Below are 14,252 nucleotides of genomic sequence, written 5' to 3'. Positions count from 1 at the left end.
TTGCTCATTAGTTAAACCGTCCTTGTGAATTCGCGTGTTTTTCGTATTCTAAAATAGTTAAATCGTCCCAGCAATTTTTTAAACAACTTTCATGTTTTCATTGTATTCTTACTCTCTTTTTCTATTTATTATTTTTTGCTATAGAAAAAGAAGTCTATTCAAAAAATTGTTCTAAAATGTTGTTCAAATCTAATTTCTCTACCAATGGGTGAGTCTGCCAATGTGTTGCACCCTTTCACCATTTTAGAGTTAAAAGAAAATTGGACAGCTGTCTTGTCATCACCGTTGCTTATTGATGCAACAAAACTTTGAAACAAAAGGGACTAAAATAAAATTATTTTCTTTCGGTTTGTTGCAATAAAAACAGGGTTCAATATAAAATAATGTTACATATGAATAAAACAAGATTGGGTGATAAAGTTGTCGTTCTAATATCAGTTCTTTAGTGTTTTATCATTGTAACAAATAAAAAAAAATAGTTGCTTCAAGATGATGTGGTTAGAGGCCCCGTTAAACAACCTTTGGTAAAGATCTAGCTCACCAGTAGTAACCAACAATAATGCCCATTACAATTGTAATTCTTCAGAAGAGTAAACTAATGTCAACCACATGAGTTCTATATAGAGCTGATTATTCAGAAGATACAATCACGTCATGACTGTGAAAGAACTGGTATAGTTTATAGAGTAAGAGGTGGCAAAGGAACAAAATCTGCTTACTGAGTACACCTGAATGCCAAAGGATCATCAACAATGTCCAATGATTTCCCATTTTTAAATTTTAAATCAAGATTAAGTACCACATTCTCAACAGCTTAGGAAAGAACAATAGGTTTGCCACACAACTGCTCCAACTCATCTTCTAAGATTTTGCATAAATTTGCTTTATTCCGCCTATATATCCAAACTTTAGTAACCTGATCCCAATCAAACCTAGACGGACCACTGCAAGAGAAATGGGAGACTTTTAGACAGGTGGAAGAGCATGTAGAACTTGTAGAGAAATAGATACTGTCAATATGCAAGTCTCATTTTTATTATTATACCTATTCTGTCCTATGTTTTATGTCAATGACCGTCTAGTTTAGGCAAAGCAGATTAAAAAGACAAGCATGATAAAATAGAAAACTATTTTCCTAAAAAAATGCACGTCAAGAGGATCAAACTGTATTCTACTTAAAATAAATCGAACTGCACTTAAAGCCTCAAAACCATACAAAGGCCTTTATTATGTGAATAAGGTCAAAAGGAGAGCCACCACAACAGGCTAACCCATTAGTAGGAGAACTCCCAAGACTTATCAGTCACATTTATCAGGTGCAAGGTAGACAAACTTAAGATCCTACTTTGGATCAAGAAGAAGTCCCAAGTTGTAATTTATGGGATCGTTACACAGACTGTATTATCCCACAAATTTCACAAACTCATGCATATACAAGTAATAGCTCCAGATAGCAAATACAAAAACACCAAACACGGAAGAAACAGAACAAAGCACAAACACACAACACAAACAGAGGAAAAATGGACCGTGTCAGAAATGAAGAGCAGTCGCAGCAGCGCATGGAAAAAGGAAGATGAGTGGCTGTATAGCAGGGGAGAAGAACACGTAGCAACCTCTCTGTAGAACTGGAAAGGAAGCCCTTGCATATGGATAACGGAAAACGGAGGGATCATATCAAATAAAGAACCCACAAACAAAAATTAGGGCTGTTGAACAGCAGTTGCAAGAGGCTTAGGAGTTAGGATTACAGGGACAAACTTAAGTGACAAGGTTTAGTTTTTGCACAATCTGTGTGCTTTTTCTAATATGGGTTTTAAAACTTGACCCTCACAGAAGGATCACAAAAACAGATTGCTCATATCGAGTTCAAGTTTTCGCAAAGGGAGAGCTCATCTAAAAGACTAGACTATTAGACGGGAAAACTCCTTATAAGTTTCACTTATTAGGTGAGACTCTCCGACATGAGAGTCTTAGAATCCTCCAAAATGATAAGAAAATTCCCGTGGCTACAATCGATCATAATTAATGTCACTTAAAGAGTTAAGGCTGAATGCGTCCTACTTCTTTATTGATAATCAAAATAGCATTGAACGGAGATACAACAAGAGTAAGATACCATTTCTTATGGTACAAACAGACAAGATCGGTCTGCATATGTTCTTGCTATATAACAAGGTTTGCGTATGTTCTTGCTTCATAACAAGATAGTAACATCTCTCAATGCAAAGAACTAAACCTATATTTTAATAGAATTGCAAATATTAAAAATTACTACTATACTCATTTCTTCCGTGAGCTCAGATTCAATTTACATAACAGTACTTTCCTCCTGAAGAAAAACATTAAAAATGAACCCTGATAAAATATTGTATATATCCTCAATTTCCTCACAAAGAAACTATAAGATAACACTTCAAATAAAGCAATTAAACCAAAGGGAAAGTTTCTACAAGTTTTCCAATCCTTGCTTCTTTCTTCTCCACCAATAAGATAAGAAAGACCAACATGCGAAGGACAAGAAACACCAACATATGTAAAGCTTCAATTACACAGGGTTTGTTGAAATTTGGGGCCTAACTCATTCTTACAAAACCGGTTCATAAGGTGAGGAGTGTCTCCTCTTTATAAACTATTATCATGAGTCTTATCAATCCGATGTGGGACTTGGGTTTTTCCCAATACACCCCCTCACGCCCATCACTCTTTTTAGACTTGGTGCGTGGATAGGTAGGTGCCCTTTGAATTGGACAAGCTCTGATACCATGTTGAAATTTGGGGCCTAACTCATCCTTACAAAACCGGTTCATAAGGTGAGGAGTGTCTCCTCTTTATAAACTATTATCATGAGTCTTATCTATCCGATGTGGGACTTGGGTTTTTCCCAATAGGGTTGCCTTAATAAATACACAACTATTAACATATAAATAGCCTGTTTGATTAAAGAAGATTGTTTACAATACTAATTGGATTTGTTATCTCCAGTTCATATTTAGTAATGATGTCCTAGGAAATATTAAGTAAGCATGGATATTGTAGTTTTCTATGAAGTATTCACATGCCATATACTTACTATATGAATACTGATGGCTAGTAGAGAGTAAAACCTGATATAAAAAATATACATCTTAAAAAAAAACCAAAAAAAAAAACCATATATACAATAAAATACCTCACTGGTGAAGAAAGCCAAAGTTGTCTGTTTGGTGTTTGTTTGTTCAATACATAGGTGCCCAACTCCCCAAGTTTGACAGTCAAAACATCATTCTGAAAAGGAAAGCCATGTTAACAATTATATATCTCCCACACAGACACAGGCATGGGCGGTTTCACCACCCAGCTAGCCTGGGCACGCGCCCGGCTCAACCGATACTCAGGACGGATCTCTTTGGAGACCTATGGGAGCCATACCATTCCTCAAGGTTGCTATATATATCATATTGGGGCATAAATATTCTATTAGTTTACTTTGTTGCAGTGGAATGGCGAGCGTGTTTTCTGTGTAATGTCTCTGGTTCAAGTCCTATTGCCTCTACTTTTTAGTATTTCTCCTGCATTTTTAATATTAATATTTTATTCAAAAAAATGTCCCTATAGGGACTTGAACCGGCTCCCCCACACTAAAATCAAAACAACCTAACCACTTTATCTACTTACTACTTCTCTCTCATACTCACATTATACTCTTATTCTCTCTTTTTTTTTTTTTTTTCTCTCCATTGTTTTTTGTAACACCCCGTTACCCAAATGCAATAAAATAGCATAAATACATCAGAGTAATTTCACAACGGCATGTTACACGTCATTTTAAAAATTCTTAAATAGAAAATAAAACTATTTAAATCAAATCAACTTATTATAACTGAAAACATAGCAGCGGAATAGTTTTCAATCCAACAACATCATACGGCATTAAAGGCCTTAGCATAATTCATCAACATTGTTCAAAAGACAATAAAAGGCTCCACACCACAAGTTCCAAAATTTGATACATGGAAGGAAAACAATAACAACAAAGATAATCAATATTCCCATCCCACGTATCAGAGCCCTAGACACGACGATGAGCCACCACCGACTACTCAGGATCACCTGCAAGTTACCCATAGGAAGGGCAACATTTTGAAGCAGAAGGGGTGAGATTCACAACAATAAATATAGATATTAAAATCATCAAATGAATCTAACACCCTATAACTTCAAACATGTTCACTTGCAAATATTATAATTATTCACAAACCACAACAACATCATCATAATCATCCACTTAACAAGTAGGTATACAATGTATATAATATCATCAACATCAACAATACATCAAGACTCATGCAAATGACATGACCACTGCTAAGACACCATCTTAGACTTCTTATGAAATGCAATTATGCATGTGGTACCAATCAGGACCGAGGCCCTCACCGCTTTTGAATGGTTAAAGCATTCATCAGGACCGAAGCCCTCACCGCTGTTGAGCAACTAGTACTCCAGGACCGAAGCCCTCACCGCTGTTTTATGCATATGCAATGGACCTACTTGTGTATATCTACATACAACTGACCATGCAATGCAACTCCATGTGACTCCACTTAATTAACATGTATGATTAATAATAAAACATACAATGCATTCATCATCACCAATCAACATCCAACAGAGATTCAACCATTCAAAATGATGCACAATTAAATATAATTATGCTTAAACAACAACACTTAAAACCTCATGAATCAAGTAAGCAAAACTGCACTCAAACTGCACTAGCTCGCCTCGCGAGCACATCTGCTCGCCATGGCGAGTTCACAAAATTCCTAGCTCGCCATGGCGAGTTCAAGGCGAACTCGAGGCGAGTGAAAAACAGGTGCTCTCGGGAAAAAGTGACATTTTCTCACTCAAACTCCAATTCTAAGTTCCCTATTCATCTTTTTAACCTAAAACTTCCACCATTCATCATTAAAATCATCTAGGTACCTTAAACCATCCCCAAAACATCTTATAACAACTTTTCAAAAATCAAGTTTTATCTGGGCTTACTCGCCATGGCGAGTTGGACTGCTCGCGAGGCGAGTAATGATGTTGTTCACTCGCGAGGCGAGACATGAGTACTCGCGAGGCGAGCGATGAACACCAGTACGGGCAGAAAACTGGTTTTTCCCCAAAATCCCATTTTTCTTCCAATCACTCCCCAAATCAGTTTACAGATGCAAATTAACTTTCTGTGTGCAACTAGAACCTATTTCTAACATCAATTCATGTGTACAACTTCAAAAACTACAATTTCATCATAAAACCCAAAATCCCCAATTTCTACCAAAACCTGTTAAACTCAAAATCAGACTTTAAATTCTACATTAATGAAGTAAACCCCACCCTTACCTTAGAAATTGACGAAGAATGCACAGCAAAATCAACCCTTGGTTCTTCCTTGGTTCTCTCTTGCTTTCTCCCAAAACTGCTTCTACGTAAAACTAATCCTAACTTCTCTGTAAAACTTCCCACTAAAATGTAACTCCCTTCTATTTACACTTAACTCCCCATGAATTTTAATAATTATTAAACAACTCCCCAAACTCCAAAATAACTAATATTTCATACTTATTTTAATTATTATTAATTAAACCATATAATAAAAGAATGCACCACATAAAACATCCAAAAATCACATATATATAAATATACGCATAACTCCACATAATTCACCAAACATCATATATAATAATATATATATATACTCCACATAATAAAATTAATTAAATAAATACTAGGGCGTTACAACTCTCCCCAAATCACAGAATTTCGTCCTCGAAATCTTACCTCAAGCAAACAACTCCGGATACGACTCTCGTATCTTACTCTCCAGCTCCCAAGTCAAACTTTCACCAGTCGCTCCACCCCAAACGACTCTCACAAGAGGTATCTCTTTACCTCTCAAGGACTTCACCTTTCTGTCATCAATCCTCAATGGCATAGTCTCAACAGTCAAATTGTCCTTAACCTGCACATCATCATCCCTCGGAATCACATGAGAAGGATCCGCAACATACTTCCGAAGCTGAGAAACATGAAACACATCGTGCAAGTTCGAAAGATGTGGTGGCAAACCAACTCTATATGCCACTGTACCAATTCTCTCTGAAATCTGATACGGACCAATAAACTTAGGAGTCAACTTCCTCGACTTCAAAGCACGTCCAACACCCGTCAAAGGAGTGACCCTCAGAAAAACATGATCACCCTCCTGAAACTCAAGATCTTTCCTTCGCTTGTCATGGTAACTCTTCTGTCGACTCTGCGAAGCTTTCATCTTTTCTCTTATCAACCTGACTTTCTCAGTAGTCTCATGTACCAAATCCGGTCCCAACACAACACTTTCACCCGACTCAAACCAGCATAAAGGAGTCCTACACCTCCGACCATACAAGGCTTCGAACGGTGCCATACCAATACTCGAGTGATAGCTGTTGTTATAAGTAAACTCAATCAAAGGCAAGTGACTATCCCAAGCTCCACCTTGCTCAAGCACACACACTCTCAACAAATCTTCCAATGATTGAATTGTCCTCTCCGACTGACCATCTGTTTGAGGATGATAAGCCGAACTCAACCTCAGTTTCGAACCCAAGGCGTCCTGTAAACTCTTCCAGAACCTAGAAGTGAACCTCGGATCTCTATCCGACACAATGCTAGACGGAACACCATGAAGCTTCACCACACTGTGAATGTAAATCTCTGCCAACTGCGCTACCGGATAACTGATATTAATAGGAATGAAATGTGCCGACTTCGTCAACCGGTCGACAACTACCCAAATAGCGTCATGCCCTCTCGGAGTGTTCGGTAAACTCGTTACAAAATCCATGGAGATACTGTCCCACTTCCACTCCGGTACATCTAACGGTGTCAACAACCCTGCAGGCTTCTGATGCTCAACCTTGGACTTCTGACAAATCAAACAGGCATAAACAAACTGAGCAACATCTCTTTTCAAACCGGACCACCAAAACAGTTTCTTCAAATCATGATACATTTTTGTGGCCCCCGGGTGAATACTCAACCTACTCTTGTGACTCTCCTCAAGAATCAACTTCTTCAACTCTTCATTGTCAGGAATGCAAACTCTACCTCTGAATCTCAAAACACCTAGATCATCAACTTTGAAATCACTATCCTCAGTGTCATTACCAGAAGTCATCAAATCAACAAATTTCAAATCTTCTTTCTGAGCTTCTCGGATACTGTTCAAGAAGTTACTATCAATTTTCAACATCCCCAACTGTATACTCTGAGATGACAATTCACAGACAAGACTCATGTCTCTGAACTGTTCTAACAATTCAAATTCTTTCACCATCAAAGCAGACATGTGCAAAGTTTTCCTGCTCAAAGCATCAGCAACAACATTGGCCTTACCAGGATGGTAATTCAAGCCAAAATCATAATCCTTCAGTAACTCTAACCACCTCCTCTGCCTCATGTTCAGTTCCTTCTGGTCAAATAAATACTTCAAACTTTTATGATCACTGAACACCTCAAATCTGGATCCGTACAAATAATGCCTCCAAATTTTCAAAACAAAAACCACCGCAGCTAACTCCAGGTCATGTGTAGGATAATTCTTCTCATGAACACGTAACTGCCTAGAAGCATAAGCTACCACCTTACCATCTTGCATCAAAACACCACCTAAGCCCAGCTTAGATGCATCACAATACACAACAAACGGTTCTTCTGGTTTAGGCAAAATCAAAACAGGAGCAGTTGTCAATCTTCGCTTCAACTCATTGAAACTACTCTCACACTGAGCATCCCACACAAAAGACTTACCCTTACAGGTCAACTGTGTCAACGGAAGAGCCAACTTCGAAAACCCTTCTATGAACCTGCGGTAATAACCAGCCAAACCCAGAAAACTTCTGATCTCAGTTACCGACTTCGGAGTCTCCCATTGTGATACTGCATCAACCTTTGAAGGATCCACTGCAATACCACTACCAGAAATAATGTGACCCAGAAAACTTACTTCATTTAACCAGAACTCACATTTTGATAACTTAGCATACAACCTCTTCTCCTTCAACACTTGCAACACTATTCTCAGATGCTCTGCATGCTCCTCCTCATTCTTAGAATAGATTAGAATATCATCAATAAACACCACAACAAACTTATCCAGAAAAGCATGGAAAATTCGATTCATGTACTCCATAAAAACACCAGGCGCATTAGTAACACCGAAAGGCATCACCTTGTACTCGTAATGACCATAACGTGTCCTAAAGGCCGTCTTCTGCATATCCTCATCCTTCACCTTTATCTGATGATAACCAGACCTCAAATCAATCTTACTGAAAATCTTGGCACCAACCAACTGATCCATCAAGTCGTCAATTCTAGGAAGCGGATACCTGTTCTTGATCGTAACTTTGTTCAACTGACGGTAATCTATACACAGTCTCATACTACCGTCCTTCTTCTTTACCAACAACACCGGTGCTCCCCAAGGTGAAACACTGGGTCTTACAAACTTTTTATCTAACAGGTCCTCCAACTGTTTCTTCAACTCTGCCAACTCAGAAGCTGACTACGGTACGGTGCCATCGACACCGGCTTAGTTCCTGGAACAAGATCAATTGAGAATTCAACCTCCCTCTCTGGTGGCACATCAGGAATTTCATCAGGGAAAACTTCTGGAAACTCATTCACTACAGGTAAACCATCAACCACAGCTTGATTTTCTAGCGACAACTGTGCCATTAGAGAATACATCAGGATACCATCACGTTCAAACTGTTTCATCTGTTTCGTAGACAGAAGCTCAACCTCACCTTCTTCTTCAGCAGAAGAGAAATGTACCGTCTTACTAAAGCAGTTGATATGAACATGATTATTCTCCAACCAGTTCATACCAAGACACAACAAACAAACAACAAGACAACAACAAAAAGCAACATTAAAGTTGACACTCTATCCTAGGTGGCTCAACAAGACTCTACTACTTGGCCGGACGGACCAACCTGCTCTGATACCAAATTGTAACACCGAGTTACCCAAATGTAATAAAATAGCATAAATACATCAGAGTAATTTCACAACGGCATGTTACACGTCATTTTAAAAATTCTTAAATAGAAAATAAAACTATTTAAATCAAATCAACTTATTATAACTGAAAACATAGCAGCGGAATAGTTTTCAATCCAACAACATCATACGGCATTAAAGGCCTTAGCATAATTCATCAACATTGTTCAAAAGACAATAAAAGGCTCCACACCACAAGTTCCAAAATTTGATACATGGAAGGAAAACAATAACAACAAAGATAATCAATATTCCCATCCCACGTATCAGAGCCCTAGACACGACGATGAGCCACCACCGACTACTCAGGATCACCTGCAAGTTACCCATAGGAAGGGCAACATTTTGAAGCAGAAGGGGTGAGATTCACAACAATAAATATAGATATTAAAATCATCAAATGAATCTAACACCCTATAACTTCAAACATGTTCACTTGCAAATATTATAATTATTCACAAACCACAACAACATCATCATAATCATCCACTTAACAAGTAGGTATACAATGTATATAATATCATCAACATCAACAATACATCAAGACTCATGCAAATGACATGACCACTGCTAAGACACCATCTTAGACTTCTTATGAAATGCAATTATGCATGTGGTACCAATCAGGACCGAGGCCCTCACCGCTTTTGAATGGTTAAAGCATTCATCAGGACCGAAGCCCTCACCGCTGTTGAGCAACTAGTACTCCAGGACCGAAGCCCTCACCGCTGTTTTATGCATATGCAATAGACCTACTTGTGTATATGTACATACAACTGACCATGCAATGCAACTCCATGTGACTCCACTTAATTAACATGTATGATTAATAATAAAACATACAATGCATTCATCATCACCAATCAACATCCAACAGAGATTCAACCATTCAAAATGATGCACAATTAAATATAATTATGCTTAAACAACAACACTTAAAACCTCATGAATCAAGTAAGCAAAACTGCACTCAAACTGCACTAGCTCGCCTCGCGAGCACATCTGCTCGCCATGGCGAGTTCACAAAATTCCTAGCTCGCCATGGCGAGTTCAAGGCGAACTCGAGGCGAGTGAAAAACAGGTGCTCTCGGGAAAAAGTGACATTTTCTCACTCAAACTCCAATTCTAAGTTCCCTATTCATCTTTTTAACCTAAAACTTCCACCATTCATCATTAAAATCATCTAGGTACCTTAAACCATCCCCAAAACATCTTATAACAACTTTTCAAAAATCAAGTTTTATCTGGGCTTACTCGCCATGGCGAGTTGGACTGCTCGCGAGGCGAGTAATGATGTTGTTCACTCGCGAGGCGAGACATGAGTACTCGCGAGGCGAGCGATGAACACCAGTACGGGCAGAAAACTGGTTTTTCCCCAAAATCCCATTTTTCTTCCAATCACTCCCCAAATCAGTTTACAGATGCAAATTAACTTTCTGTGTGCAACTAGAACCTATTTCTAACATCAATTCATGTGTACAACTTCAAAAACTACAATTTCACCATAAAACCCAAAATCCCCAATTTCTACCAAAACCTGTTAAACTCAAAATCAGACTTTAAATTCTACATTAATGAAGTAAACCCCACCCTTACCTTAGAAATTGACGAAGAATGCACAGCAAAATCAACCCTTGGTTCTTCCTTGGTTCTCTCTTGCTTTCTCCCAAAACTGCTTCTACGTAAAACTAATCCTAACTTCTCTGTAAAACTTCCCACTAAAATGTAACTCCCTTCTATTTACACTTAACTCCCCATGAATTTTAATAATTATTAAACAACTCCCCAAACTCCAAAATAACTAATATTTCATACTTATTTTAATTATTATTAATTAAACCATATAATAAAAGAATGCACCACATAAAACATCCAAAAATCACATATATATAAATATACGCATAACTCCACATAATTCACCAAACATCATATATAATAATATATATATATACTCCACATAATAAAATTAATTAAATAAATACTAGGGCGTTACATTTTTGACCACTGTGCGCATACTTTCTTTGTATCGCTACAACAAATTTGAATTTTTGTAACGGCCAAAATCTGTCAATATAGGAAAAAATTATGTAGCTAAATCCATCTGTCAATATCAAATGGCTGTCACGACATATTTTCCACTTTTACCTACGGTTTTTTCCGTAGGTAAAACTTATCATTATTTTATTTTGCCCAGGTTCTATAAATTTCCTGGCTCCGCCACTGGACACAGGGATGATGCTTCTTAAAACTAATAGGAATAAATTATTTAAAGTCTTAACAGGGAAAATAAAGCATTTAATTTTCAAAAGATCAAACTACTTAACTGAGTTTCAGCGATAAAAAAGGTTATCAAGTTATCAATGTGATTATGTGATTATTTTTGAAATAATCACATACAACAAGATAGCTTCCGTGTTGTCTTCTAAAATACATAAGTTGTAGGATATTATCTAAAAAATAATTTTAGCTGCTTGCTACCAATCTTCTAAGTTTCTCACCGCATAGTCTATGTCAAATCCATCAAGGTCGATAAAGTCTCCATAGTCCTGCCAAGTAACAATAAACCAAAATAATAACCAATGTAGTTTAAACTCTTAAATAATATGAAGTGTAACATTGTCACTGTCAAGTTTCCATCACAACCAATACTAATTTTATCGAAACCCATTTGAATTTAAGCATAATTGTATCAAAATTCTATATTTATCAAATAATGTTGGCAATTGTTAGATCAAATACATAATTTGAAGTGGATACCGAGATTGTCGTATCATATAATAAATTTAAGTTCGTGTAAAACTCAAAACAGTGCTAGAGAATAAAAAGGGCAACCCGGTGCACTAGAGCTCCCGCATATGCAGGGTCCGGGAAGGGGTTCCACCATTTGGTGTATTGTACGCAGCCTTACCCTGTTTTACACAAGAGGCTGTTTCCAGGAGTGCTAGAGAATAGATACCTCAAATTTCTCTTGAAGGCTATGTATTGTGGACTCGGCCAGTCTATGGAATTCACCCTCCTGCAGTAGAGAACTGCATCCATATTAATCATTAGCAAATAGCAAAAGCATACCAGCCATTTGAAAGGAATAAACAAAACACAACATCTATTTCAATCAACACTACGCATTAATGGCCCGCGAGGCATTAGCAATTGCCACTGACATTTGGATTTTCAATAATATTATTTTAACACTTTCCTTATTCAAAAAAAAAAAACTCAAATTCAAAGGGACAATTTTTTTTTTTTGCTTTTAAAAAAAAGTATCTAAAAAATCAAATTTACAGAGTTTTCACGGATCAAATGAGACAAAGGGACGAAAAACACAAAAGGATGTGTCATACGTGTAATCAATAGGTGCGGGGGCATTAGATTCATCAACAAGACTGGACTTTCGAGAGCAGAAGCTTCTAGAAGAAGTTGAGAAACCCAATATTTCTGTTTGTTTCGCAGAATGGAACGAGGATCGTTGAATGGAAGATGAAGAAGAAAAGGAGTATAAGGATTCTTGTGACTGTCGCAAGAACCTGAAGAGCCTTCTCTGCAAAAGCAGCTTGGAGGCCATGGCTTGGTTCCTGCAGCTGTAAATATTATCACACAAGTAAAGGACTAAATACAAAAATCAATACTCTCTATTACTTTATGCTCAAATTTAACCTTTTCAGCTTTAAAATATAGACACAAAATCCACCGTTCCACCCATTAAAACTCATTAAAATCAAATTAATTCTAACATTATAGACAAAACTTGTTGTTTGGGTAAGGATAATTTAAATAACATGAGGATTAGGGAGGATAATTTTTTTGCACCTTTTAGATTCGAGAACAATCCAGCATGTTCATCGTAACGTTTCGTTGCGGAAAGAAGAAGACGAAGTTGGAAGACAGAGTTTTGGCCTAAGGTATTTACAACAGTAGCATTCTTTTTAGCAACAAAAACATGCAGAAATTTTTACCTCCTCGATGTTATATTTACAATTACTTAGCTCTAGGATTAATCCCCATTAACAGAATTTCTCTCACTAGACTCCTATCAGCTACTAGTCAGATAATACAACATTATCATCACTTATCATAAACTTACATCACATCACTTACAATATCAAGATTTGCATATAAAACTTCCTCAAGAAAATTTCGAGTTCCATACAAAACTTCCATCTTCTACCTAATTAAATCACATCAAACACTTATACAACCCTAGCACGTAAACAAAACTCATAGAAATAGAACCATTAACAGTTAAAACCAAAGTAATTGTTAATGATTCATCGCATCCTTTTTCATGCAAATTATCAAGCAAGTGATATGCACAAAATTTATAGAAATAGAAACATTTACAATTAAAAACAAAGTAATTGGTAATGATTCATATCATCTCTTTTCATTCAAATTATCAAACAAGTGATGTGCATAAAACTTAATCTTTTGTTTTGCTCCAAAATGAAACAAACTTAGAACAATAAATAATTAAATACAAACACACGTACATACAAAGTCTTTTCTTTTCTCACCATTAAAGTAACAGAAATTTAATCATTCAGGCATTTTGTCGAACACTTGGAGCACATTAAAACAAAATACTTGAATCAAATTCAAATAGAGAAGAAATGAGAAATTGGAGAATCGATTGGCTTACCTTAGCTTATCTAACAACAAGGACGAGATAATACAGACGTTAGGGTGAGGCGAGTGAGTCGTCAGTGAGAAGAGGAGAAGAACTGAGATAATATGATTCACATGAGAAGAATTCAAATACTTGTTGCTGCTTAATTCTTTGTTTTGAATTTGGCTATGCCACACGAGTAAATTACTCAAATGCCCCTCGGCAGTTAACTGCCGAATTATGAAACCGGCTGCAGTTAACTGCCGAGGAAAACTTCGGCAGTAAACTACCGAGGAAAACTGAAAACTTCGGCAGTTAACTGCCGAAGAAACCTCAAATCTGTTTTTTTTTTTTTTTTTTTTTATTCTTTGAGAATATTCCGCGGTCTTTATCATTTTTGATTGATTTTTCTTAATAATTCGTTTTTAATTTTATTGATTTGCCTTCCTTATTTATTTTAATTGTATTACTCCTTTAAATCATTTTTTTTTTGTTATAACTGCTTTGATCTTCAACAATAGTGAATATTTTATTTCCAAAGAACTTTCACGGAATTTTCTTCTTTTATTTC

The 14,252-nt window shown here is 36.8% G+C and overlaps 1 protein-coding gene across 1 annotated transcript; it reads right to left on the bottom strand.

Moving 5' to 3' along the window:
- Positions 1-547: 547 nt before the first annotated feature.
- On the bottom strand, positions 548-13,901 carry LOC112422695 (frataxin, mitochondrial). The gene is made up of 6 exons (XM_039826574.1): positions 13,715-13,901; positions 12,420-12,656; positions 12,035-12,107; positions 11,577-11,624; positions 3,173-3,267; positions 548-944 (listed from the first exon to the last, which is right to left on the bottom strand). The coding sequence occupies exons 2-6, from the start codon at positions 12,638-12,640 to the stop codon at positions 815-817; spliced, it is 567 nt and encodes a 188-aa protein (XP_039682508.1). The 5' UTR covers positions 12,641-12,656; positions 13,715-13,901; the 3' UTR covers positions 548-814.
- Positions 13,902-14,252: the final 351 nt, after the last annotated feature.

The sequence above is a fragment of the Medicago truncatula genome, chromosome 6 (genome assembly GCF_003473485.1).
Source record: "Medicago truncatula cultivar Jemalong A17 chromosome 6, MtrunA17r5.0-ANR, whole genome shotgun sequence".
Taxonomy (NCBI): domain Eukaryota; kingdom Viridiplantae; phylum Streptophyta; class Magnoliopsida; order Fabales; family Fabaceae; genus Medicago; species Medicago truncatula.
This window is presented reverse-complemented; position numbering and strand designations above follow the sequence as displayed.

Excerpts from the sequence above, each read along its gene's own strand:
- LOC112422695 (XM_039826574.1), bottom strand. The coding sequence starts at position 12,640 with ATGGCCTCCAAGCTGCTTTTGCAGAGAAGGCTCTTCAGGTTCTTGCGA. Across the intron at positions 11,625-12,034 it reads GCCTTCAAGAGAAATTTGAG|GACTATGGAGACTTTATCGA; the intron begins GTATCTATTCTC and ends GTTACTTGGCAG. Across the intron at positions 3,268-11,576 it reads GATTTGACATAGACTATGCG|AATGATGTTTTGACTGTCAA; the intron begins GTGAGAAACTTA and ends TTTCCTTTTCAG.